Here is a 26168-nt window from a genome sequence, read left to right as displayed (position 1 = left end):
GTCAACTAATCTTTAATGCCACTTGGTCCGTGCGCCGCATCTTTTCCTCAACTCTTCATGCAACAATCTTTTTCTACAGGCCTCCATGCCCACCTCTTTGATTTTTCGCTTGACAGTACAATGCGCATTTAAGAAACCGAGTTCGACCCTTGTTCTCACCCAATTCCCTCGCTCGCCATCTACCCCCCGAGTACCTCTACCTCGACTCTTTTCTACCATGGAGAACACAGCTGCCGGAACACCTAGGCAGGTGGAATACAAGGGCACAGAGTACAATGTCATCAAGGAAGGACTCGCGCATATCCTCAACCCTCCGTCTCAGGAAGCCGCCTCCAAGGGACCAAAGAGGCACCTCAAAGAGGACGACCAAGCCCAATCCGTTTTCTACAACCCAATCCAGCAATTCAACCGCGACCTGAGTGTGCTAGCCATTCGCGCGTATGGCGAACATGCCATGGACCTAAGGAAGAAAAAGACGGATCAGAAGATGAAGAAGCGCGCAGGCAATGGCGAAAAGAAACGCAAGCGCGAAGACGACGAGAATGAGAACGAACAGGTTCCGAGGCCCGCACCCAAGGAGGGAGAGCAAGAGGGCAATGCGGAAGAGAACGAGCAGCCAGTATCTGCCCCAGTCGACCAGCAAGCCAATGCAAACCCCGAGAAACAGCACCCGCCACCATCTTTTACAGTTCTTGACGCCCTGTCCGCAACAGGCCTGCGTGCTCTTCGCTACGCCTCGGAACTTCCCTTCGTCACCAAGGTCGTGGGAAATGACATGTCCGAGTCGGCAATCAAGTCCATGAAGACCAACATCGAGTACAACAAGCTCGAGGGCCGCATCCAGCCTAACCTGGGCGATGCCCGCGCCTTCATGTACGGACTCGACCACGCCGACAAGTTCGACGTGATCGATCTCGATCCCTACGGCACAGCAGGCCCATTCCTGGATGGCGCCGTTCAGGCAGCCAAAGATGGTGGTCTCCTCTGCGTCACCTGCACGGACGCCGGTGTCTGGGCCTCAACCGGCTACTCGGAGAAGGCGTTCGCTCTGTACGGCGGTATCCCCGTCAAAGGCCAACACTCCCACGAGGGCGGTCTCCGTCTGATCCTGAACAGTCTTGCTATGTCAGCCTCTAAATACGGAATCTCCATTGAGCCGCTCCTGTCTCTGTCCATTGATTTCTACGCCCGCGTCTTCGTGCGCGTTTACCGCTCCCCTGCCCAAGTCAAGTTCAATGCAGGTAACACCATGCTTGTATGGAACTGTGATGCCGGCTGCGGCGCCTGGTCTACCCAACCCATCGCCTCGACAAGGGAACGCTCAGACAAGAAGGGAAACCCCTTCTACCACCACGGCATAACCAAGGGCCCAACCTCCAGTCCAAACTGCGAACACTGCGGCACAAAAACACACCTCGCAGGTCCAATGTGGGCAGGACCCCTTCATAACCCAATCTTCATCCAAAAGATCCTGGACATGCTCCCCGGCGCCGACAAACAAACCTACCAAACAACCGCTCGCATCGAGGGCATGTTAACAACAGCCCTGGAAGAAGACCTGGACCTAACCCCATCCAAGTCATCAGCCGAAACCTCGACACCCAAACCCGAAACCGAAACCGAAATCAACATCAAAACCTCCGACTCAGACAAAACCTCCTACCCAGCCCTAATCCCCCGCCAACCCCTAACCCCCAAGCCCCTGCACCCATTTTACTTCTCCCTAAGCGCTCTCTCAAAAGTCCTGCACACAACAACACCGCCCATCGATGAATTCCGCGGCGCAATCGCCCACCTGGGCTACCGCTCAACCCGCAGCCACACGAAACCAAACTCTATCCGCACTGACGCCCCCTGGGCTGTTGTCTGGGAGATTATGCGTGAATGGGTTCGTCAGCACGCTCCTAATAAATCTCCTTCTTTGAAGCCTGGTACCGCCGGTGCTGGGATTATGGCTAAGAGTCGTGAGAATTTGCGGGTGTCTTCCGGTGGAGATGGGCAGGGTGAGGGAGTGGGTGACCAGAGCCTTTCGACTTTGAAGACTGAGTTGCTTGCTGCTATTCAAGGTGGGAGGGATGTTGGGGATCTCGTTACGAAGGTTGAAGCTGCGCTTTATCGGTCTGGTGCGAGGGGTGGCAATGCGAGTGCTGGGAAGGGAAATGAGGGTGTTTCTTCTGGTGATGCTTCTGCGCCTGCGCAGACTGCTCCCTCTACCTCTACGTCTCCGTCTAAGCCTCCTCATCCTAGTACCCTCCAAGTGACGTTCGATGCTGAGCTTGGTCGCCAAGTGTCGGAACAGCATACTAGTAAAAGGCTTGTGCGGTATCAGCTTAACCCTCGTGAACATTGGGGTCCGTTGAATCGGGCTGGGAGGTCGTGATGATTCTTTGGATTTGAGAGATAGATGGAGTTGTTGTATATTTTCTATGATATTTACGTTTTGATCTTTGTATTACGCGATGTCATTTAATGATTGGAATTCTAGACAATAGGTCGAGTCTGTTATTTAGGGTCGACCGTACTAACCTTCTCATAGAATTCGATGACAAGTTACCCATTGTGCATAGTGCTGTGAATCAGCATAGAGATGTATGTCTTCTAGGCACGAGAACCGATATCCTCCGTCAAATTAGTCCTCTCTTCCTTGCTCGACTTTTTAATTACCAAAGTGAAAAAAAGGGTGCTAAGCATTTATTGTCTGCTTTGTACAGATATAATGTTATAGATCTAGGTCACTCGACCGCCCGTGTTACAGATAGATCGCCATGTCGTCTCTCCCCGCCGCCTTTGTTTCTTTCAAGCTCAAATATAAAAAATCATTAGCTCTCCCAGGCATTATGATCGACACTAGTTGGCTACATCGCCAGTTCGGAGGCCGTCGGCCGTTTGCCTCCCCGCCTCGCCCCGTCTAGTGTTCACGTTCGGCTGCTGCTGGTCTCCCTCACCTCGAATAATCTCAGCTATGCCCGTGGCGGGGATTGCCTGCAATGGTGGGATACATATCCCTTCCCTGTAGAGCTCCCTCCGCCATACAACGACCAGAATTCCTGGGGCATTGCCCACGTATCCGCCGATCAGTCCCCGTGGGCCTCGTCCCACTCCCGCGCGGCCCGAGTAACCGGAGCCACAGACTCATGCCAGATCTCTTGTTTTGATATGGCTTGATGCTTGATTTCAGCCCTGGAGGGGTCTTACCCGTGGAATACGCCGTATCGGAACTCTCTCGATGAGCTTTGCGTAAACGTTGTGGGCGCCTAAATATTAGCTAGGATAAGCAAACACACCGTTGCTAACGTCTTGCTGACCTCAAGGGGGCTGCAGGAGCTACAGACACGTACACCATCAATACTCAGTCACTCCCCAAACCATCATAACAGATACTCTATTTGGGGACAGCTCGCGAACACATCAGCAACTCCATGATATACTCCTAGCTTCTTTGGATAATAATAGTACTCTATTCTTTATATATATATCTTGAAAAGAATGGGGAGTACTCCACATGTTTGTATTGTATTTAGATTATCACTGTAGTAGCAGCTATAGTAACCTAACTCAAACACTACCCTAGAAGGCCAATCTTAAGCCAATCTAAAATAAAAGAACTAAGAAATGCCATTCATTACTCCCATTATAAACACAACGAACCAGGAGACGAAAACCGGTCCGGAAATCTAAAAACATAAATCACAATCATTACGTCTCAACCCAAGAGAATCAGCAGGGCACGAAAAAACAAGAACATAACAGAATGCCCGATCTCAAGGATCTATATGCGAAACAACACCAAAGGACAGGCGCATTCTCTTGTCCTAGCCTTAATCTAGATCTAGAACTGCGAGACCGCAACGGCAACAGCCTGAGAATCGCTGTGGCTGATGCTAACGCTGACCTGCTTGACGCCGGCTTGCTTAGCAGCGGCGGCGGCGGCACCAGTGAGCTGTAGGGGTTATGTTAGCTTTTTGTCTGGATTGATATAGAGAGAGAATGTGTGTCTGAACTTACGTTAACGGTCGGGGCGCCGTTGGCGTCGACTCCGATCTCGATTTCCTTCAAGGCAGCGCCAGCTCCCTTGCTGCTCACGCCGAGGGATTTGAAGACTGCTTCCTTAGCGCTCCAGCGACCGGCGAAGGAGGACTGCGGGGAGGCGGCCTTGCGGCAGTACGCCTGTTCGCTAGCAGTGAAGTTGCGCTCGACGAAGGTCTCGTTGTCGATGTTGACGGAGTCGATGTGCTCGACATCGACGCCAATTTTGGAGTTCTCCGAGGCGTTGGCCTTGGCGAGAGACTCGACGGTTTGGCGGGTGGCCTGGGACTCCTTGGTCTCCGGGGCGGTGGCGGAGTACTTGAGCTCGGAAGTCTTCTTGTCAACTGAGACGCGGTAGTCTGGGTTCAGGAAGATCTTGCTCTGGAGGTCGTCTTCGTAGGGGGCCTTGTTCTTGGCGACGAAGATGCTGTTGTTGATCAGGCCGTTGTGGAAGTAGCGGTAGGCCTTCTTCTGGCGGGCTTCGACCTTGGTCTTGTAGGCCTGGTACTGGGCCTTCTCGAGAGTGGCGTACAGGTACTTGGGGTGGATACCAATGACCTGAGCACCCTTCTGACCGAAACCGAAGGAGGTGACGGAGAAAGCCTTGACACCGTCGGTTTGAATGCTGCGGCTAGGGTAGACGATGTAGTCGAACTTCTCCATGACCTTGTCGACGTTGTCGGCGTTGCGGTTGCCGGGGACGAGACCGCTCTCCAGGACTTGGAGACAGCCGTTGAACATCCAGGCTCCAGCAGCACCCTTGGGGTGACCGGTGAGGTACTTCTGGAAGATACCCATGACGGCGTTACCCTTGGAACGGCCAAGGTGCTTCAGCTGCTGGCAGATGACATCGGACTCGTTCTTGTCGTTGGCAACAGTGGAGGTGCCGTGGAAGGAGGCGACGTCAATGTCATCGATGGTCAGACCCCAGGTAGCAAGGGCACCACGGAGAGGAGCAATGCGCGAATCCTGCTTCCAGAAGTTGTTGCCCAGGCTGAACTGAGCATCCTTCTCCTGGCGGATGGCCTCGCGCTCAATGTGCTGAGCACGCTCCTGCAAGTACTCGGACTCGTTGAACGTCTCGTCGCTCTGGGCCTTCATGGCCTCGACCTCCTCCTGGAGGTAGAGGAGCTCGGACTCCTGCCACTCGTTGATCTGCTTCTTGCGGAGATCCAGCTGGCGACGGCGGTACTTGAGGTCGAGCAGAGGCGAGGGGAACTTGCCGGGGTTCTCACGGGCAGTGGTGAGGACACCCTGACCAGGAGCGGGCACGGAACGTCCGATCTTGTCAGTGGCAGTGGTGGTCAGGGCAATGATACCGTGAATGGGAACACCCATATCAAGAGCGAGCTGGGCAGTCATGATGAGCTGCATACCGCAACCTTGGGACTCCATGAATCCAGCACGGGTGGTGGTAGTGGGACGCGACATCTCTTGGGGTGTGCGGCCGTGAGCGAATTCATCCTCGGCGTTGCTGGTGGCCTTCATGTTGGCGAACTCGTAAGAGCCCTCCTCCTGGAAGTCATCGAAACCACCGACGAAGCAAACACGAGCCTTGCCCTCGACAATGGTCTCGTAACCGATATCAACGGACTCGACAGCCGTGGCGCAAGCACCGACGGGGGTCTTGATGGGACCAGTGGAGGAGAGAAGCAACATATTCACCCAAGCACTCATGGTGTTGATGAAAGACTCCTGCAGAATATCCTTCTGCAAGGGCTTGTCCAGGTAGCGATCCTTGTACATACCGCGGAGAGCGTGGGTACCACCAATACCGGAACCAATGCAGTTACCGACCTCGGAAAGGTGGACGTACTTGTAGAACTCGTAGGGGTCGGTGATACCGGCGGAGAGCATAGCCTCAGCAGTGCAGACCAGGACGAACAGAGTGACGGGGTCAACCTGCTCGATAATGTCGTCGGGGATACCGTAGCGACTGGCATCCCAGCCAGTAGGCACCTGACCAGCGACGAGACGGTCGAACTGGAGAGCCTTGGGGATGAGCATGGTGGCGCCCTTGCGGAGGCGGACGGTGTACTCGCCAGACTCGGGGATCTCGAAGATCTCGACATTGTCTCCGTGCTCACGTTTGAACTCCTCGGCGGTCTCCTTGGAGGACTCGAAAGGCTCGAGGTCCTCCTGGATGACGATCTCCTGGAGGAGCTGCTTCTGCTTGGGGTCGTAACCCTTGAACAGCTCGGGCTCGATGAGACGGATACCAGTGTGCTCGAGAATATGCTTCTCGTACTTGGGCTTGACATCCTTGTCATCGACCGGGTCACCAGTCTTGGCGTCAACCCAGCCGGAGTAGGCCTTGCCCTTGAGGGGACCATTGTGGTGCTTGATCAGACCCATAATCCAAGCCATCTCAACGCAGCCCTCCAGGGAGAACTTGCCCTTAGACTCCATCTCCCAACGGGTACGGGAGTTACCCCAGGGACCGACTTCAGAGAAACCAGTGACAACGACAACCTTGTCCAGGTTGACCATACCCTTGAGAGAGTCATTAAGGGGCTTGACCTCCTCTTCCCAGTCAGGCAGGCTAGGGAACTCGAACTTGATGTTGGCACGGGGCTCTGCAACAACTTTCTTGTACAGAAGTCCACTGTCCTCGCCGTTGACGACCTTGTTCTCGATGGCGGTCTCCTTGATGACAGCCTGGCGAACATCGCTGGTCTCCATGATGTCAGTACGAAGCTTGGTCATCAATCCCTTGAGGTCAGGAATGAACTGCAGACCACCGTTGAGGTCGGCAAAGACAGGGTCGAGCTGGCAGAGGTTGACGATGGCGGGAGACATCAGACCGAGAAGGTTGAAGGCCATCTCCTGCTGAGAGAAGGTGCGGACACCAAGCTTCTCAACACCCTCAGCAACCATGTTGTTACCGCTCATGAGACCAGTACCACGGGTCCAGCCAATGACGGCACCGCAAATAGTGAGGTAGTGGCTCCAGCTCTCGGAGTACCAACGGTTGAAGAGAGTCTCTAGAGCGAGCTTGGACTCGGAGTACAGACCGTCGTTACCGAAGGTACCGTGGTTCGGCGACAGGGGCAGGATGACCTGGGCGGGACGAGTCTCGAAGCCATTTGCCTGCTTCTGGGTCTTGATGGAACCGAGAAGGCGGAGCAGATTAGTCAACATGATACGGTGAGCCAGCTCGGACTTGGAATCGATAGAGTCGATCTCACGCCCGTTCTCGGGGATAGCGGCGAAGGGAACGACAAAGTCCAAGTCCCAGCCGAGACCCTTCTTAGTGTCGTAGATGTAGTCAACCAGAGCCTCAACATCCTGCTTGCTACCCTGGTTGAAGGGAACAACCACGAGCTGGGAGCCACGAGCACCGTAGCGCGCGTACATGGCCTGGTAGTACTCAGTGACCTCACGGGAGAAGCGGCTGGTGGTCACAATAACCTTGGCACCACCGCTGATGAGACCCTGCAGGACCTCGGCACCAATAGAACCGGCACCAGCACCTGTCATAAGGACGTTCTTACCCTGGAAAGTGAGACCGTCACGAGCAGCAGACTCAAGCACATTGAGGTAGGTACCAGTGAGCTTCTTGTTGTAGTCCCAGCCGTGCTCGGTCTTCTTCTTTAGGTGAAGGAAGGGAATGGTCTCGACCTTGCCGGGGCGAGTGACAGTGCGCTTAAGACCGTTGCGGCCCTTCTTGGCAGAACCATTCTCCTGGGGGATGATCTGACCTTCGTTCATGCCGAGAGCGTGCAGGACATCCTTGTACAAGGTGTCGAACTGGATCTGCGAAGACTTAGACAGGCGGTGCTGCTTGCGGATCATCTTGTAGACGTTCTTCAGGTCGTGCTGAACCTTGGTGCGGTTGCTGTACTCGGAGATGGGGCCACCCTCAGCCATGTGCTTGACGTAGTGCTCGAGCTTGCGAGCGCTGGCACGAGGAGTTTCCTTGTAGCCAATGTTGCCACGGGCATCAATGGTGGTCTGGGGACCGGTAGGAACAGCGACATCCTTGTAAACAGGAGCCACATTCAGGACCTCATGACAGTTGTCAATGAGCTGCTGTCCAAGTTCCTTGGCGAGCTGGTAGGTCTCTCCGCGCTCGGCAGGGCAGTTGTCGATGTGGTATTGCATGAATTCGAGGAGGAGGGGGTTGGAACGGTTCATAATGCGAATACACTGGCTGACAATCTCACGATCGACCACTTCGAGGCGGCCGAAGATAATATCGTAGTACATGCTCAAGGCATCCTGACGAGCCCAGTTCCATGAGGAGTCATAAACACGAGCCTTGAGTGGGTTGAAGGAGGGCTCAATGCCGGAGGCGTAGAAGTCACCGTGCTCTGCCTGCCACAAGTCCAGCTGGGCCTGAAGAGTCTTTTGGGTCTCCTGGGAGGTAATGTAGGCCTTTTCGCCACCACGGAGGTCCATCTTGAGGTAGCGGGCGATGATCTCAAGCTGTTGCTTGAACAGAGCCTTCTGATCCTTGGTAAGAGCATCAATGGCAGCAGGGTCCATCATCATACCACCGCCGCCACCACCGCCGTCACCACCGGCGACAGGAGCCGAGAGGTTGACTCCAGCGCTGGCAGCATACTTGTTGGTCACATCATCAAGGTAAGCCTTGGCATCACCCTCGGAGCCAAGACGGGCAGCGGGCTCCATGGTGAGAGCGAGTAAGAGCACACCGTCTTGGCGGCCGGAGCCCAAGCCCCAGCGAGTCTCCAGGTACTTACGAACAGCAGTGATATTAAAGCCACCAGGCATCTTGGAGGAGACCATGCGGGCAATGAGAGAAGAGGACTGCTTGCCCAGTTGGCCGTTAAATGTGGCTTGCATCGAGGCACCGAGCTCATCGAGGGGAACATCTTCGGGCTTCTCTGGCGTGGAACCGAATTCCTTACCCAGGTCACCCAGGATTTCATTCTGTAATGTGGACTTGCCTATTGACAGTTAGTGACTGAAGGTATCATATAAAAACGGTATGCTTACCTCCAACAAGATCCTTAATAGCTTTTGTCAAGGGAACATCTGCGAGGCCCTTCTTCAACTTCTGAGCAACCAATGTCCGTAGAATATCGACGGCTGTGACGGGGACATCCTCCACGGCGGCAGCGGGGCCAGCACTGGGAGCCGCGGGGGCGGCAGCTGCAGGAGCGGCAGCGGGTGCCGCTGCAGGGGCACCTGAAGAAGCAGGCTCTGCGGCAGGCTCGGGCTCATCCTCCACGGGATCGACATCGTAGTAGATCTCCTTCGCATCCTTATTGTAGCAAAGAATCTGACGCTGCACTGAAGTAGCGGCATCGTAGGCCTCGTACTTGGAGGCTAGTGTCCGCCGTGCCATTCCTCCAAGGGTATCTGCGGGACCGATTTCGACAATGCGCTCGGTGCGCTGCTCGGCGAGGACCACATCCTGTGTCTCGATCCATCTGACGGGGGAGGCGAATTGGTAGGCCAGCAGCTCCACCAGCAAGGTGTGAGCAAGCTCTTGTTCCACTTCCGGACGCATGTTGGAAGTCTGGGTATCAATTGATTAAAAACAAAAAGGACGTGAAAGTCCTGGCGAATTGCGGGCGCGACGAAGGAGAGTCGCAAAGTATGCCCGAAAATAAAAGAGTAATAAGTGTAAGGAGGTGGAGGGAGAAGGGGAAGAAATTAGAGACCAAGTACCTGTCCAGGTGTCAGTTGAGTTCCTGAAAGGCAAGAAAAAAGAGGTGGGAAGTCGGAGAGCTTGGGTGGTATGTAATACCCGTAATTTTCCCACACGTTTTTTTTATAGGGACAATGCACTCACCCCGAAATTATTTGAGATGTTAGATTCCCAGATAGAAGGGGAAGAGTGATAGTTCTAATTCTAGTTCTCTACTAGACGTTCAACAGCGAAAATCGGGGGAATGGGGAGGGACATAAATTGGTGAGGGCGTTGGGGTTCCAGAGCTTCGGCCGGATCTAGGACTAACGGCGGGCATTGCTCGGATCACTCAACGCGTATACTCTATGCTACAGAGTGGACTGTATACTATATTCAGGATGATTATATCAGACTGCATTGTACTGGCTACAGCCTTGAACATACTCATAGAATAGCATCGAACACTGAATTGTAATCCTCAACGGGTCCAAGTCGCAACCCATTGGGGCGGGTCTGTGACGGCGCTAAACCCGATTCAGCTACCTGCAGTTCAACAGCGGATCTTTTTTCTTCCTCCCCTCCCCAGGTCAATTGATGCTTTCGTGTTATATGTATAGTTGTTGTGTTTGGCCTTGATAATTATATTCTTTGATTAATACCCCCTTTATCTCGTCTAGAGATCAATTGGACCTGTGAGTCGTGCCTTCCCCTTTGCGTGGCTGCACCCCCCGTCGTTGCCTGTTTGAGACTGATCGTTCCTTCCTCCAGGCCTCTTCTTCTCCGCGGTCCTCCTTCTCTTCTTTTCTTCCCCCCGAACACAGAACACAAAGAGCATCATGTACGGCACATCCACCGGTCCCCAAACCGGAATCAACACTCCTCGATCCTCTCAATCTCTCCGCCCTTTAATCCTCTCGCATGGCTCTCTCGAGTTCTCCTTCCTCGTTCCTACCTCGCTTCACTTCCATGCCTCGCAGTTGAAAGATAGCTTCACCGCTTCGCTACCGGAACCTACAGATGAATTGGCTCAAGATGACGAGCCATCATCAGTGACTGAGCTCGTGGCTCGCTACATTGGCCATGTGGCACACGAGCTCGACGAGGGTGAGGATGATGCATCAGGCAACTACTTGGATGTGCTGAAGCTCGTGATGAACGAATTTGAACGTGCCTTTATGCGCGGTAATGATGTCCACGCCGTGGCTGCTGCCCTTCCCGGCATCGTGGCCAAGAAGAACCAGGTTGTTGAGGCCTACTATGCTGGGCGAGCTGCGGCGGGCCGGCCCACCAAGCCCTACGACTCAGCTTTGTTCCGTGCGGCCTCGGACGAGACTGCCGGAATCTACTCTGTCTTCGGCGGACAGGGCAACATCGAGGAATACTTTGATGAATTGCGCAGCATTTACAACACCTACCCCTCCTTCTTGGAGGACCTTATTACTTCCTCCGCAGAGCTGCTTCAATCACTCTCTCATGAGCCCGAGGCGAGCAAGCTGTACCCCAAGGGTCTGGATATCATGCGCTGGCTGCAGGATCGGGACGCTCAGCCCGATATCGATTATCTGGTGTCCGCCCCGGTGAGTCTGCCTTTGATTGGGTTGGTTCAGTTGGCCCACTACACAGTGACCTGCAAAGTCTTGGGTCGCCAGCCTGGTGATATCTTGGAGCGTATTCTCGGAACGACCGGTCACTCCCAGGGTGTGGTGACTGCCGCTGCTATTGCGACTGCTACCAGCTGGGAGTCCTTCGCCAAAGCCGCTAAGAACGCTTTGACAATGCTGTTCTGGATTGGTCTTCGTAGCCAGCAGGCTTATCCCCGCACTTCCATCGCTCCCTCCGTTCTCCAGGACTCGATTGAGAATGGCGAGGGTACTCCTACCCCTATGCTGTCCATCCGTGACCTCTCTCGCGCCGCCGTTCAGGAGCACATTGATGCCACCAACCAACATTTGCCTGAGGACCGTCACATCTCCATCTCTCTGGTCAACAGTGCCCGCAATTTTGTGGTGACTGGTCCCCCAATCTCGCTCTACGGTCTGAACCTCCGTCTGCGCAAGGTCAAGGCCGCTACTGGCCTCGACCAGAACCGTGTGCCCTTCACCCAGCGCAAGGTTCGCTTCGTCAACCGTTTCCTCCCCATCACTGCTCCTTTCCACAGTCAATACCTCACGTCTGCTTATGACCGCATTCTCGAGGATCTCGAGGATGTTACCATCCCCGCCAAGTCTCTGGTGATCCCCGTCTTCGACACCAAGACCGGCGAGGATCTGCGCACTCTGGGTGACAAGAGCGTGGTTCCCTCGCTGATTCGCATGATCACTCACGATCCAGTCAACTGGGAGCAGGCTACCGTCTTCCCCGGTGCTACCCACATCCTTGACTTCGGTCCTGGTGGTATCTCCGGTCTAGGTGTTCTCACCAACCGTAACAAGGACGGCACTGGTGTTCGCGTCATTCTTGCCGGTGAGATGGATGGCACCAACGCCGAGGTTGGCTACAAGCCGGAACTGTTCGACCGTGATGAGCACTCCGTCAAGTATGCCACCGATTGGGTTAAGGAACACGGCCCCCGCCTGGTGCAGACCTCTACCGGTCAAACCTATGTCGACACCAAGATGAGTCGCCTGCTGGGTATTCCTCCTGTGATGGTTGCTGGTATGACCCCCACTACCGTCCCCTGGGACTTTGTGGCCGCCACTATGAACGCTGGCTACCACATTGAGCTGGCTGGTGGTGGTTACTACAACGCTAAGACCATGACCGAGGCCATCACCAAGATCGAGAAGGCCATTCCTCCTGGACGTGGTATCACTATCAACTTGATCTACGTCAACCCCCGTGCCATGGCCTGGCAGATCCCTCTCATCGGTCGCTTGCGTGCCGAGGGCGTGCCCATTGAGGGTCTGACCATCGGTGCCGGTGTGCCCTCCATTGAAGTCGCCAATGAGTACATTGAGACTCTTGGCATTAAGCACATCGCCTTCAAGCCCGGTTCCGTCGACGCCATTCAGCAAGTCATCAACGTCGCCAAGGCCAACCCCAAGTTCCCCATCATCCTTCAATGGACCGGTGGTCGTGGTGGTGGTCACCACTCGTTCGAGGACTTCCACCAGCCCGTGCTTCAGATGTACGGCCGCATTCGCAAGCAGGATAACATTATTCTTGTTGCTGGCAGTGGCTTCGGTGGCTCCGAGGACACGTACCCTTACCTCTCTGGTGAATGGTCCCACAAGTACGGCTACCCTCCCATGCCCTTCGATGGCTGTCTCTTCGGTTCTCGTATGATGATCGCCAAGGAGGCCCACACTTCTCACAATGCCAAGAAGGCTATTGCCGATGCTCCTGGTGTCGACGATGCCGAGTGGGAGAAGACATACAAGGGTGCCACCGGCGGTGTGATCACTGTCCTCTCCGAGATGGGTGAGCCCATCCACAAGCTGGCCACCCGCGGTGTGCTGTTCTGGCAGGAGATGGACCAGAAGATCTTCAAGCTTGACAAAGCCAAGCGGGTTCCTGAGTTGAAGAAGCAGCGCAACTACATCATCAAGAAGCTCAACGATGACTTCCACAAGGTGTGGTTCGGTCGCAACGCCGCTGGTGAGACCGTGGATCTCGAAGACATGACCTACACCGAGGTTGTTCACCGTATGGTGGATCTCATGTACGTCAAGCACGAGTCCCGCTGGATTGATCCTTCCCTGAAGAAGTTGACCGGTGACTTCATTCGCCGTGTTGAGGAGCGTTTCACCACTGCCGAGGGCCAGGCTTCTCTGTTGCAGAGTTACTCTGACCTCGACACTCCCTACCCTGCCGTTAAGAACATCCTGGCTGCCTACCCCGAGGCTGCTAGCCAGTTGATCAACGCCCAGGATGTGCAGCACTTCCTGCTGCTCTGTCAGCGACGTGGGCAGAAGCCCGTTCCTTTCGTTCCCGTCCTGGACGAGAACTTCGAGTTCTTCTTCAAGAAGGATTCTCTGTGGCAGAGTGAGGACCTTGAGGCCGTTGTTGACCAGGATGTCGGCCGTACTTGTATTCTTCAGGGCCCCATGGCCGCCCGATTCTCCAACATCATCGATGAGCCCGTCAAGGACATCCTTGATGGTATTCACCAGGGACACATCGCCGGCCTTCTGCGTGATGTCTACGGTAGCGAGAAGTCCAAGATCCCCACCATCGAGTACTTCGGTGGACAGCTCCTAAACACCGACACTGAGTCTGAACTTGACGGCCTCACCGTCTCCGAGGAGTCCAACAAGATCAGCTTCCGCCTGTCTTCCTCTCCCTCCGCAGTCCTGCCTGACTCTGACCGCTGGCTCAGCCTTTTGGCTGGTAACGTCTACTCCTGGAGACACGCTCTGTTCCTGGCCGATGTCTTCGTTCAGGGCCACCGTTTCCAGACCAACCCTATGAAGCGCATTGTTGCACCCACTGGGGGCATGTTTGTTGAGATTGCCAACCCCAATGACCCTGCCAAGACGGTTATCAGCGTCCGTGAGCCCTACCAGTCTGGCAAGCTTGTCAAGACTGTCGAGGCCAAGATGAACGAGAACGGTCAGATCAGCCTGACCCTCTTCGAGGGCCGCACCGCTGAGAACGGTGTCACCACCTTGTCCTTCCTGTTCACCTACCACCCCGAGACTGGTTACGCTCCCATCCGCGAAGTCATGGGTGACCGCAACGACCGCATCAAGGAGTTCTACTACCGCATCTGGTTCGGCAACAAGGATGTGCCCTTCGACACTCCTACCACCGCCACTTTCAGCGGTGGCCGTGAGACCATCACCTCCCAGGCTGTTGCCGACTTTGTCCACGCCGTTGGCAACACCGGCGAGGCTTTCGTTGACCGTCCCGGTAAGGAGGTCTTCGCGCCCATGGACTTTGCCATCGTGGCCGGTTGGAAGGCTATCACTAAGCCCATCTTCCCCCGCACCATTGATGGTGACCTCCTGAAGCTGGTTCACTTGTCCAACGGTTTCAAGATGGTTCCCGGTGCCCAGCCCCTCAAGGTTGGCGATGTCTTGGATACCACTGCTCAGATCAACGCCGTCATCAACCAGGAGTCTGGTAAGATGGTTGAGGTTTGCGGTACTATCACCCGCGAGGGCAAGCCCATCATGCACGTCACTAGCCAGTTCCTCTACCGCGGTGCTTACACCGACTTTGAGAACACCTTCCAGCGCAAGGATGAGGTCCCCATGCAGGTTCACTTGGCCACTAGCCGGGATGTTGCCATCCTGCGCTCCAAGGAGTGGTTCCGCGTGGACGACTCCGAGACCGAGCTCCTCGGCGCAACCCTGACCTTCCGTCTGCAGAGTTTGATCCGCTTCAAGAACCACACTGTGTTCAGCAATGTCCAGACTATCGGTCAGGCTCTCCTCGAGCTTCCCACCAAGGAGGTCATCCAGGTCGCTTCCGTTGAGTACGAGGCCGGTGACTCCCACGGTAATCCTGTCATCGACTACCTCCAGCGTAACGGTACTTCCATTGAGCAGCCCGTCTACTTCGAGAACCCCATCCCTCTCAGTGGCAAGACTGCTCTGGAACTGCGTGCTCCCGCATCCAACGAGACCTACGCTCGCGTCTCTGGCGACTACAACCCTATTCACGTTTCGCGTGTCTTCTCCAGCTACGCCAACCTGCCCGGAACCATCACTCACGGCATGTACAGCAGTGCCGCTGTTCGCAGCCTTGTTGAGACCTGGGCCGCTGAGAACAACATTGGCCGTGTTCGTGGCTTCCAGGTTTCCCTGGTCGGCATGGTCCTGCCCAACGATATGATCACTGTCAAGCTCCAGCACGTCGGTATGATTGCTGGTCGTAAGATCATCAAGGTCGAGGCCCTCAACAAGGAGACGGAAGACAAGGTTCTCCAGGGTGAAGCCGAGGTTGAGCAGCCCGTTACCTCTTACGTCTTCACCGGTCAAGGTTCTCAGGAGCAGGGCATGGGTATGGAGCTCTACGCCAGCAGCCCTGTTGCCCAGGAGGTCTGGGACCGTGCTGATCGCCACTTCATGGAGAACTACGGTCTTTCCATCATCGACATTGTCAAGAACAACCCCAAGGAACTCACTGTCTACTTCGGTGGTCCCCGTGGTAAGGCCATCCGCCAGAACTACATGGCGATGACCTTCGAGTCTGTGAACGCCGATGGCTCCATCAAGTCGGAGAAGATCTTCAAGGAGGTTGATGAGAACACTGCCTCATACACCTACCGCTCCCCCACTGGTCTTCTCTCTGCCACCCAGTTCACTCAGCCTGCCCTGACCCTGATGGAGAAGGCCAGCTTCGAGGACATGCGCTCCAAGGGCTTGGTTCAGCGTGACAGCAGCTTCGCCGGTCACTCGCTCGGTGAATACTCTGCCCTGGCTGCTTTGGCCGATGTCATGCCCATTGAGAGCTTGGTGTCTGTCGTGTTCTATCGTGGTTTGACCATGCAAGTTGCCGTCGAGCGTGACGAGCAGGGTCGCTCCAACTACTCCATGTGCGCTGTCAACCCCAGCCGTATCTCGAAGACCTTCAATGAGCAGGCTCTTCAGTACGTTGTCGAGAACATCGCCGAGACCACCGGTTGGCTACTGGAGATCGTCAACTACAACGTTGCCAACATGCAATACGTTGCCGCTGGTGACCTCCGCGCCCTCGACTGCCTGACCAACCTTCTCAACTTCCTCAAGGCGCAGAACATTGACATCCCCGCTCTCATGCAGAGCATGTCCCTGGAAGATGTCAAGGAGCACCTCGTAGGCATCATCCAGGAGTGCGTCAAGCAAACCGAAGCCAAGCCCCGCCCCATCAACCTGGAGCGCGGCTTCGCCACCATCCCTCTCAAGGGTATCGACGTGCCCTTCCACAGTACCTTCCTGCGCTCCGGTGTCAAGCCCTTCCGTTCCTTCTTGCTGAAGAAGATCAACAAGACCACCATCGACCCCAGCAAGCTGGTCGGCAAGTACATCCCCAACGTCACTGCCCGTCCCTTCGAGATCACCAAGGAGTATTTCGAGGACGTCTACCGTCTCACCAACTCCCCTCGCATTGCTTCCATTCTAGCCAACTGGGAGAAGTACGAGGAGGGCACTGAGAACGCTGCTCGTGCCGCTTAATCTTTTGAATTTGATTCCCCGAGTTGTTATAATGTTGTGCTTTTGATAGAGACCTGTTTCCATTGGGTCATTACGTGATATGTCTCAAAGCCATGGAGTTTTATATGCATGTAAATGAATCTCATTGTTTGTTTAATTTATTTTCTTCTCTTTGAATATGTCCATTGTAAAATGTAGTATCGTCGAGTAGGCCAGTTGCAGTGGATTTACTGAGTACTGTCAAATAAATTGTCCGGAGTCCACGGGCAATGGATCAAATAATATCCCGCAAGAAAACGTATTGATTACTTCAGAACTTCAGATGAAACTCATCTAGAACATTAGACCATGAACTTGTAGTTAAAGTATTTCCAAAGAAAGCAGCAACTATATCTGCAATCTGCATCTGCAACACATATCCACTGCCAGATCCATCACCATCTCATCTCCATCCTCACATTCATCAACTTCACCTCACCTCACCTCAACCCTTGAAAACCATTAATTTCCCTTCCAAGGACCAGGCCTTAACATCCGATCCTCCTTCCCATAAACACTGACATCCTTAACAATAGCAATAAACTTCCGATGATTATCTCCAATCCTCGGCCGGAAAAGCTTCAGCAGATCACCACTAGAAATCCCCGAAGCAGGAATAGCAGCGTGGATCTCCGCCGGCGTCGGAAACGAGCCAGATCCAGAAGCAGAGAGGGGCGTTGACACGCGGCCTCCACGCATTGGTCCTTCGGGGCTGCTGGCGCGGCTGCCGGGGTGTCGGCCGGCCATGGGTGATCCGGCGCGGGAGCCGGACGGTGTGCCGCTGCGGGAGGTGGCGTTGGGCGGGTTGAGTTTTAGTTTCTTTTTGTTGTTTTCATTTGTTTCGTTGCTGGAGGCTGCGCCGGCTTCGACGTCGCTGCCGGAGTTTGCGCCGCTGCCGGGGATGCGGACGCGTTTTGTGCCCGTCTGATTCGGGTTAGTATGTGGATTTGTGGGTGATGGGGGATTGCACGTACCTGGATGGCGGATGGGGACATTGGACGGGACGGGGGTTGGGATGTAGGGTTGGCCTTCTTGGGCTTCTTGCGAGATGTGTCGGTTCCACTTGCGTCTGAGGTGGGAGAACCGAGTCGCTTCCGGCCAGCGGCTGATTTCTTGAGGGGGTCTGTGTGCTTGGGGCGGCCTGAAGGTGTGTTGGTGCCCTTGGACGAAGCTTCTTTCTCTTTCTCGGCTTCAGCCTTCTTGCGCTCCTCTTCCTTTGCCTTCTCGGTCTCGGTGTCATCGGAACTCTGCGGGGAAAGGTCAATACTGTCCCAATATAGACTGGCGACACATGCAGGACGTGACCTACCTCGTCATCCGAGTACGGGTTGTTTTCAGACCCACTGCTGTAGTCAAAGTTCTTCTCTCTCCTCTTTAGAGCTTTGCGCACACTCTTGCCCAGCACATGGCGAGCCTCTCGTTCACGCAACTCCCGCTTCTCCTCTGCCTCGTAGTCCTTCTCATCCTTGAGATCGAAGACATTGGCCTTGAGCTGGTCCTCTTTGATTCTCTTCTCGGCTTCCTTGGCATCTTCATCATCATTGAAGAGGCCATCATCGTGCTCTTCATCGTCAGCGAAACGATCTTCTTCAAAGTCCATTTCACCGGCCTCCAGTCCCGCGCCCCCAGAGGTGGGATTGCCCTGCTTGCCAGCATAGACCTTCCGCTGCTTAGCATAAATGTCCAATTCCCTCTTCTGTTCCAGCTCTTGCTGCTTTTCCATGAACCATCTGGGGTCCTTGACTTTCTTAGCCATGAACTTCTCAGCTTCCTCAATAGTCAAAGCCTTGAAGTTACTCTTGGCACTAAATTTGTACCACTTCTCGGCCGGAATCATACGCATCTTCCCACCATCCAGAACAAAAACCGCATGGGTCCCAGACAGAGCAGCCTCGTAGTTTCCAACCCAAGTATGCTTGTTATCGAAATCCTCCAGATGCCATTGCAAAGCCTCCTCGTACTTGATTCGCATTTTCGCAACCTCCTCGGGTGTCATATCAGACTTGAAGACCTGCTGGGTCTTTTGTTTCGGGGCATTAGGTCGTTTCGAGGTAGTACCCAGAGCAGGCGCAATCTGAGCCATATTCTCGGCACGCTCCTTCTCACGTGCTGCCCTGCGCGCATCGAAGGCTTCACGCTCGGCCTCATCCATAGGCGGAGCATCTGGGTCTTCGAAACGTGACGCATGTGCGTCTTGACCGCGCCGTGGGTCACGACGGTGCAGTCGGACTGGACGCGTGAATTGTGATTCATCGCGGGGGTCGACGTTCTTCTTTGAGGCGAAACGCGCAATGTGGTGCTTCAATCCTTCCATCAGAGCTCGCTTTGTCGTGACGACCGGGTAATCAAAGTATTTATCAGTGAGCAAGGGACCGCTGAATCCATTGACGGTGGCATTATTGCTGCTCACACCGAGTTGGGGCCTCTCGACAGGAGCGGGCGGGATATTGGAGACCGGGGGCCGTGTAGGAAGAGTCTTGGTGGCTGTCCGACCGGCCGGAGGGGCTCCGGCTGGCTTGGGAGCTGGTCTCCTTTTTGGTCTGACCAATGGATCTGCGGCCTTTGGACGGCGCATTCTCATCGGTGGCGCACCATTTGGTCCTGTTGGGGTTCGGGCATTCGAGGGGTTTGTAGGAGTCGACATCTTTCCGGTACAGCTGCGTTGGCAAGGCTGTAGAAAGTGATACGACCTCGTGATCACATCAACATTAAGGAGGGTGACAGCTAATGACTCAAAGGAGCTCCAGCCAGGGATTTGCGACAGAGGTAGCTGGCGGAAGGTGGTGAGAGATGGAAAAAGGCACGGATGAGGAGATGTGCTTGGAGTCGCGAGGTATGACGGCGAGCTTAGTCAGCTCGGTCCCGGTGTTCTTCCATATCAACCGAACGGTTTAACTTATAGTTTAACTAACGTTAACTTTTATAACGTTATGATTTAACGTTACTTCATTCACTTATTGATATTCTTTCATAACTTCTTTATATAATTGTGCTTTGAGCTGATTTCTTTCATCTCCAGCTCTACTGACCAAACTTTTGACCAGGCTCTAATTGTTTATACGGACAAGCAATCCAGTCACAGCCCTACAAACAATAAAGTTAGTACCAAAACCCAACATCAAAAGAGAAGAAGACCGTGAAAGGACTCACCTGTTTGTAAATCTCCGTTCCCCACCACTTGAATCCATCAACCCAACCGGGGTAAATGAAAGCAAAGAAGACAACCACAACCGCAAACGCCAACCCGGAGTCCAAGGCAGCAGACAAAGTCATGGCATATTTCTCCCACCAAGCAGTCCTCTTTCTCCGGATCACATAATTGAATATGAAACAGACAAGTGCCCAAATGGAGAAGTTGAGTCCCGTGGCGGGCGGGATCCAACTTAGACTGCCGAATAGAATGGGGAAGTTGACCTTACGCCAGAAACTCTTCTTGCTGTGTCGGCCTAGGAGCCAAGCTCCCAGCGGTGCCACAGCACCTACCAAAAAGGCCCATACAAGTGGTCTGTAGAGGCCTTCTGGGCCGAAGAAGCGCTGGGGACCGACGACTCCCCAGAGAATGCTGCCGTTGAAATGGACTCGGGCGATGGGGCAGTTGAAACCGTTGATGGCTTCGGGTGTGCACAGTTTCGGGATATAGGTAAACATCCAGTTCAGCACGCCAATCTGTGTTAGACTGGAAACCAATGTTGCCATCATTTGCACGCCAAATAAGATTCGGGGTGGGATTTTCATGTAGTGACCAAGTTTTAGGTCTGAGGAGAACTTGATGCCTTGCGCAGAGCTGATGTATGAGTAGGTCACGAAGATCATGTTTGCCACAGGCCTTCCTGGGAATACAATGCCACAGATAAGTTGGCAAACCAGGTAGAGACTGCTGTGTTGGTTTGTGACTGCCATGATGATGCCCACTGGAATGAAGAAGAGACTGGTGATGATGAGAGCTAGGAGTAGCCCGTACCAGGGAAGGTGGGTGGGATAGCTTGAAAATTGTTAGTTTGGATGAAACGAAGAAGAATACAGCACACCTACTATTCCACCGTAAAAGTGGCAATTGCCAACATGGAAATGAACACAAGTATATACCACGTGAGAGGAGCATCCTCATAGCGCCTCATCAAGCGGCAATGGACATCTTCCATTCCCAGTTGGCTTTCCAGGCGAGGATCTGAGCCAGTTCTTGAGATATCAAAGCTCTGCTGGCTGCCACCGTTGTCATCTCGAAGAGGTTGGTATGTCTCCATGGCTGGGACATCTTGTCGCTCGTCAAAGGCCTTTCTAGTTTGTTGCCAGATGTCTTTCCCATACCAGCAAATAGTGTGGGTGACGAGAGATGTCAAAGCAGCGAACTGTACTCCATATGACAATACGTAGGTGATTGGGAGGTAGACCGGGGAGTAGTCCTTATAGGCCTGCTCATCGAACAAGAACTCTCCGGTTAGGATTCGGCTGACCTTGTAAGGTTTGCCAGTGTTATCAAACACGGCTGTTGAGAGAATGGGCATGTATGAGGAGAAAAAAGCATTTTTGTAATCTGTTCGTCGTTAGCAGAGCATGGATAGGGAGGTTGAGGTGTTACGTCTTACAGAGGATCGGAGCAACAGCCCAAATGACAACCACTAAGCCTGTCACAATGTTGGCTGCGGCCCACCAAGGCGTTAGCAATGGAGAGCCAATGTAGGCAATTTGAGCCCAATCAAAGGTCAAAGGGAACATTCCAAGACCCGAAGCAACGCCAAACTAACACAAGTCAGCGAGATAACAATTTTAGATAGATTCTAGCACATACCAAGTTTGAAACGACAACATTTTTAGGCGCCAACCAGGTGATAACGTTGAAGTAGCTGAGAGCAGGCATCAACAAACCTGGAACGAAGTACCAGAGAAACGCTCCTGCCCAGACAATGATGAAAAACTTGTATCGGGAGATACTCCACCCGTTGGCCTTTTTGTTGACAGACTTGTGCATGGTAGAAAACATGGCAGTAGACATCAGAGTGCCTGGCCAGATCATGGCCGAAGGCCGCACCAAGAATCGTCGAGTCAGTCCGGCGAATGCATAACCTAGGACTTGGGTCGATATGATGAGCAACAGTTGGTACATGATCGGAACGTCCTGGTTGTAAAATTTGTGTTGCTCAACAAGAACCTGTTATTTCCGTCAGATTTTGGAAGTGTCTAAAACTTCGGGGTATACTAACATCAGTGGCGAAAGCGAATCCAAAAGAAACATTGCTGCTGATGTATACACAAGCATGTTCTTTCTCGTTCCAATGGCCCTGGCCAAACCAAAGCCTGGCTCGAGTCCCCAATGAAGTGGGAGGAGCATCGATATCGCCGTTGAGCGCTTCCCGATGATGAAGGGTTCCGTTCTCGAATACTTCGATAGGATCGCCTGTGTGTTTGAAGAGTACATCCCAAAACTTGCCAAGCGGATGTACCAAAACGAGAGCAATAATTGGAGTAATAGCCACGCTGGGATAGCGCAGCGAAAAGAAAAGATTGGCGGCCGAACCTGTTAAAGAAAAGAGCAATGACAAAATCCACATTCGTGGTGCTAAATCCAACATCAGATGAAAGCCAAAGACTCGAGATTGATGAGCATACTGTTAATGGAAAGAGTGACATTGTCTGTGGCCGGCACCGAAGCTCGTACTTGAGCATACCTGAGATCAAAATATATCAGCAATGAACCTTCATATACAGACTAGCTCGGCATCCTCCCAACTTACGGCGAATTATCCGGCGGATCCTCATCCGAAGACTTCGAATAATCATCGTCAATATCCAAAACATCTTCTTCATCACTAGCCATATAAGGCGACGAAGCGGGCGTCTCCTGCATGACCGGGTTACCCGGGACAGCCAGTCCAGTAGCAAACGAGAACTTGGAATCAGCACCCATGCCAACATCAGACGCAGCAGAAGAAGGCCTCCGATTGCGCCTCTCAGCATACATGCTATTCCGCCGCCTGATAAAAGAATTAGACCGCCTGGGTCCAGCACTCGAGCTCGGAGCACCATTTTCAAAGCTAGCGCGCTGCAACCGAGCATGACGACGGGAACCAGACGACCTGGTAGTGCCAGTCTCAGTCCTAGCCCCAGTCCCGGTCGCAGCCTCAGCCTCGGCCTCTATCCCATCTGACCCATCTCCATCTCCATCTCCGTCTCCGTCTGGGATGCCCACGGCTCCGTAAGACGAGGCACCCAGCGCGGGCGACGAGCGGAGAAGAGGGGCGCGCGACATGAAGGCCCGCACGCGCTGGGCAATTGTCCCTGTGTCCGGGTTCACGTCGGGCGGTAAATCGATGTCTGAATCGCTGTCTGAATCGCTGTCGCTGTTTCCATTGTTGCAAGGATTTGACTCGATTGGATCTTGATTCTGATCCGCGGGAAGCCACTTGCGCCTCGGGACCGAGGGGCAAGACAGCTTCCGCGTCCGCAGTGGAATATCGGTCGTCGTTATGGTGGGGGGATGATGAAATACTGTGTGTATTTCCGGTTTAGGGCATGCAGTAGCTCATTTTGTTTTGTGCATTGGGGGAATCAGAGGTGGGAGAGAGCAAAGCTAGTCGGGACTAGAGTCGTAGTGTGATGAGGGACGACCCACCCGACATCGGCCTTTGATCTCCCAGCCTTACGTCTATACTGTAAGTCGATGTCTACGTTCTTTATATCATTGAATGTGACTCTGTGATTTCTATATACATAATTCAGAGGTATCTATCGCTAAAACAGTTCTACAACCTGATCATCCTCGTCTTTAGCAGGCTCTAGTTGAGGCTGCTCGGGCTCTTGGCCCTCACCCTCCTCGTCACGCATGAGCACCTGCACCAACCGGTCGCAAGCCTCTTGCACATTCTCATCCGCCACATGCAAATGTGTCTCACGGATCAGAGGGTAGACCTTGACAGCACGCATCTTATCCCGACCTTCCCGAGTGGTAGTCATGAGGAGCAATGTTTCAAGGTGGGTAGTGACGATAGTGTTGTCGCTGTCACGCTGCTTGTCAGGGGGCAGCAGCTGGAGATCGGGCAGCATGTCCATGGTATCTTCGTCGGAGAATTCCTCGGGTCCAGCAAGGGGGAGAAGCAGGTAAGGCAAGAGGTTAACAGCGTCCTCGTCGAAGAGCATGGGATGCGAGGCTATGTCGAAGGCCACGTTCTTGATTGTGGAAGCTACACCCTTTCGGCGGATGTTGCTCTTGTGCTCGGTGAAGACGGTCAGCTTGGTAATGGGCACGACGCCATCGTACTCCTGGCGCTCAGTGAAATACGCCCGACCCTTCTCGGTCTGGGATAGATCGGCGAATACGTATGACAGGTAATCATAGTTGGCATGCTTGTTGAGACCACCCTCGGCACCCTTGACGAAGCAGTCCATAATCTGGTCGATGGCGTTCTCAGAGGTCGATACAGGCTCGGGGACTTTGCGCTTCAGCTCGAACAGTTTTTGGAGGACGTCGGACTTGACCAAGTTGGCCAGCAGCATGGCGACTTCGTCGACGTTGGGATCCTTGACACTCTGATTCAGCTATATCAGTATGGATCATGCGCATATATTTTCGGCTTCACTCACAGTCAACTTCAAGAGCAAGGTCTCAATGAATTGGTCATCCTCGGCGAGGATCTTCAACACTTCCTCGTCACCGGACAAATTGACCAGCATTGTCAATGCATTTTTCGCAATTGGCTAAACAGCACATCAGTTGGTATGTCCCTCCATTAGATCGATCTCAACGCACGGTGTAATCGCGGGCCAGAAGCTTCAGGTCGCGGACGGGCAGTAGTTGTTGGCGCTTGAACAGGTCAGGCTGCGCAGTGGAGAAGCCGACGAGGTTTTCGCAAGCTAGGGATATACTGTAAGTTCATGCGCTGGTATTCCCGAGAGGATTTTGTACCGATTTGTCTGATCTGGGAGTTTCCGTGGTGGAGGAATTCCACCAGCTATAGAATTGGTGAGCCTCTAAATGCCGCAACACACTTTTGTCTGTCTTACCTCTTCGAGTTCGGTCGGCATAATGTGCTCAAATAGCGTATGAGCCTGTGTCAACCTGTGTACAAGTTCAAGTGAGTATGAAGTGTGCCCTAAGATTTTTTTTCGGAAGTGGGGTGTTTCGACGTCACTAGAAGCGCGGAGATCTCTGACCAAGCGGATCTATACATTCCAGTATGTACATAAGTTATAGCTATATGTACATGTAGTTGCGTCTATTTTATTACTCGAATTACGTTCATAATATTAAATAGACACTCTACCTACAATATCGTAGTCAATTGCCTCTAATCTCCGGCTGCCCCGCCTCTAGCGCTATCCGGGGAGATCCTCACCCTCCATACTTGAACCTCACACTTCCTACAATCCCTACACTACACCAAAATGGAGACTCCAAACCTCTCAGAAATCCACGACTACCTCATCGAACTAGCGTTTAAAGCCGGCGACATAATCAACAATGCCCTCCCAGAAACCAGCGGCACAGGAGCCAAAAAGAACAGTCCGTTCATCTCGCCCCTCAGCCCAACCCCCAACCACAAACCAAACCAAACTAACATAATCCAGGCGCGGACCTCGTAACAGAATACGACCGCGCTGTCGAAAACATGATCTCAACCTCCCTACAAACAAAATACCCAAACTACACCTTCCACGGCGAAGAAACCTACGACCCAAGCAAACCCCTAACAGACGCACCAACCTTCATCGTAGACCCAATAGACGGCACAATCAATTTCATCCACAACTTCCCCTTTGCCTGCGTGTCTCTCGGTTTCGCGGTGAACCGGATTCCCGTCGTGGGCGTTGTGTACAATCCCTCTACGAAAACGCTCTACTCAGCCATCAAGGGCCAAGGCGCGTTCGTGAACCGGACGACTCAATTGCCGCTGCGGGGGAGTAATGTTGAGCCATTGACCGGACTGTCAAATGCGCTTGTGGCTATTGAATGGGGGTCTGATCGGAGTGGGGGCAATTTCGATACAAAGGTCAAGACGTTTGAGAAGCTTGCGAGGTCGAGGGATGATGGTGGCGCGATGGTTAGGTCATTTAGGAGTTTGGGGTCTGCGGCCTTGAATCTTTGTGCTGTTGCTGAGGGGACGGTTGATTTGTATTGGGAGGGTGGGTGTTGGGCTTGGGATGTTTGTGCTGGTTGGGTTATTTTGAGTGAGGCGGGTGGGAGGATGGTTGGTGGGAATAAGGGGGAGTGGGAGGCTACGTTGGATGGGAGGAAATACCTTGCTGTGAGGGGTTCGCCTGGTGGTGTTGGGCAGGAGGAGATTGTGAAGGAGTTTTGGGGGTACATTCAGGGTGAGATGGTTTATTGATTTAGAATTACTTCGTCTTTCTAGGTAGAGAGCATTGTTTAAGTTCCATCAGTGCTTTCAGTACTTCATTACAGGGTATATCCGAAATATAAGGTAGTA

At 53.5% G+C, this 26168-nt stretch overlaps 7 protein-coding genes across 7 annotated transcripts; 3 read left to right on the top strand and 4 right to left on the bottom strand.

The window, feature by feature from the left end:
* Positions 1 to 217: 217 nt before the first annotated feature.
* N7446_010005 (tRNA (guanine26-N2)-dimethyltransferase) lies at positions 218 to 2380 on the top strand (the record flags this gene model as incomplete). The annotated part of the gene is made up of 1 exon (XM_058518750.1): positions 218 to 2380. The coding sequence occupies one exon, from the start codon at positions 218 to 220 to the stop codon at positions 2378 to 2380; it is 2163 nt and encodes a 720-aa protein (XP_058369538.1).
* A 1159-nt stretch (positions 2381 to 3539) lies between these two features.
* On the bottom strand, positions 3540 to 9842 carry N7446_010004 (trifunctional fatty acid synthase subunit FAS2). The gene is made up of 4 exons (XM_058518749.1): positions 9791 to 9842; positions 8989 to 9666; positions 4006 to 8939; positions 3540 to 3940 (listed from the first exon to the last, which is right to left on the bottom strand). Exons 2-4 carry the CDS (start codon positions 9503 to 9505, stop codon positions 3830 to 3832), a joined length of 5562 nt encoding a protein of 1853 aa, XP_058369537.1. The 5' UTR covers positions 9506 to 9666; positions 9791 to 9842; the 3' UTR covers positions 3540 to 3829.
* Positions 9843 to 10464: 622 nt separating this feature from the next.
* Positions 10465 to 16728, top strand: N7446_010003 (tetrafunctional fatty acid synthase subunit FAS1; the record flags this gene model as incomplete). The annotated part of the gene is made up of 1 exon (XM_058518748.1): positions 10465 to 16728. The coding sequence occupies one exon, from the start codon at positions 10465 to 10467 to the stop codon at positions 16726 to 16728; it is 6264 nt and encodes a 2087-aa protein (XP_058369536.1).
* A 480-nt stretch (positions 16729 to 17208) lies between these two features.
* On the bottom strand, positions 17209 to 19390 carry N7446_010002 (transcription factor IIF subunit TFG1; the record flags this gene model as incomplete). The annotated part of the gene is made up of 3 exons (XM_058518747.1): positions 17209 to 17670; positions 17721 to 17993; positions 18056 to 19390. 3 exons carry the CDS (start codon positions 19388 to 19390, stop codon positions 17209 to 17211), a joined length of 2070 nt encoding a protein of 689 aa, XP_058369535.1.
* Positions 19391 to 19767: 377 nt separating this feature from the next.
* Positions 19768 to 22993, bottom strand: N7446_010001 (uncharacterized protein; the record flags this gene model as incomplete). The annotated part of the gene is made up of 8 exons (XM_058518746.1): positions 19768 to 19830; positions 19897 to 20728; positions 20779 to 21280; positions 21333 to 21486; positions 21536 to 21895; positions 21948 to 22303; positions 22354 to 22412; positions 22479 to 22993. The coding sequence occupies 8 exons, from the start codon at positions 22991 to 22993 to the stop codon at positions 19768 to 19770; spliced, it is 2841 nt and encodes a 946-aa protein (XP_058369534.1).
* Positions 22994 to 23475: 482 nt separating this feature from the next.
* N7446_010000 (protein HGH1) lies at positions 23476 to 24765 on the bottom strand (the record flags this gene model as incomplete). Its single annotated transcript, XM_058518745.1, has 5 exons — positions 23476 to 24270; positions 24325 to 24438; positions 24491 to 24594; positions 24647 to 24692; positions 24745 to 24765. 5 exons carry the CDS (start codon positions 24763 to 24765, stop codon positions 23476 to 23478), a joined length of 1080 nt encoding a protein of 359 aa, XP_058369533.1.
* A 261-nt stretch (positions 24766 to 25026) lies between these two features.
* Positions 25027 to 26069, top strand: N7446_009999 (inositol monophosphatase family protein; the record flags this gene model as incomplete). Its single annotated transcript, XM_058518744.1, has 2 exons — positions 25027 to 25243; positions 25309 to 26069. Exons 1-2 carry the CDS (start codon positions 25126 to 25128, stop codon positions 26067 to 26069), a joined length of 879 nt encoding a protein of 292 aa, XP_058369532.1. The 5' UTR covers positions 25027 to 25125.
* Between the last annotated feature and the right edge of the window lie 99 nt (positions 26070 to 26168).

Source organism: Penicillium canescens, assembly GCF_028828765.1.
Source record: "Penicillium canescens strain IBT 15451 chromosome Unknown utg000006l_segment0_segment0, whole genome shotgun sequence".
NCBI lineage: Eukaryota > Fungi > Ascomycota > Eurotiomycetes > Eurotiales > Aspergillaceae > Penicillium > Penicillium canescens.
The sequence above is the reverse complement of the archived record's forward strand: the minus strand, read 5'-3'. Positions and strand labels throughout refer to the sequence as shown.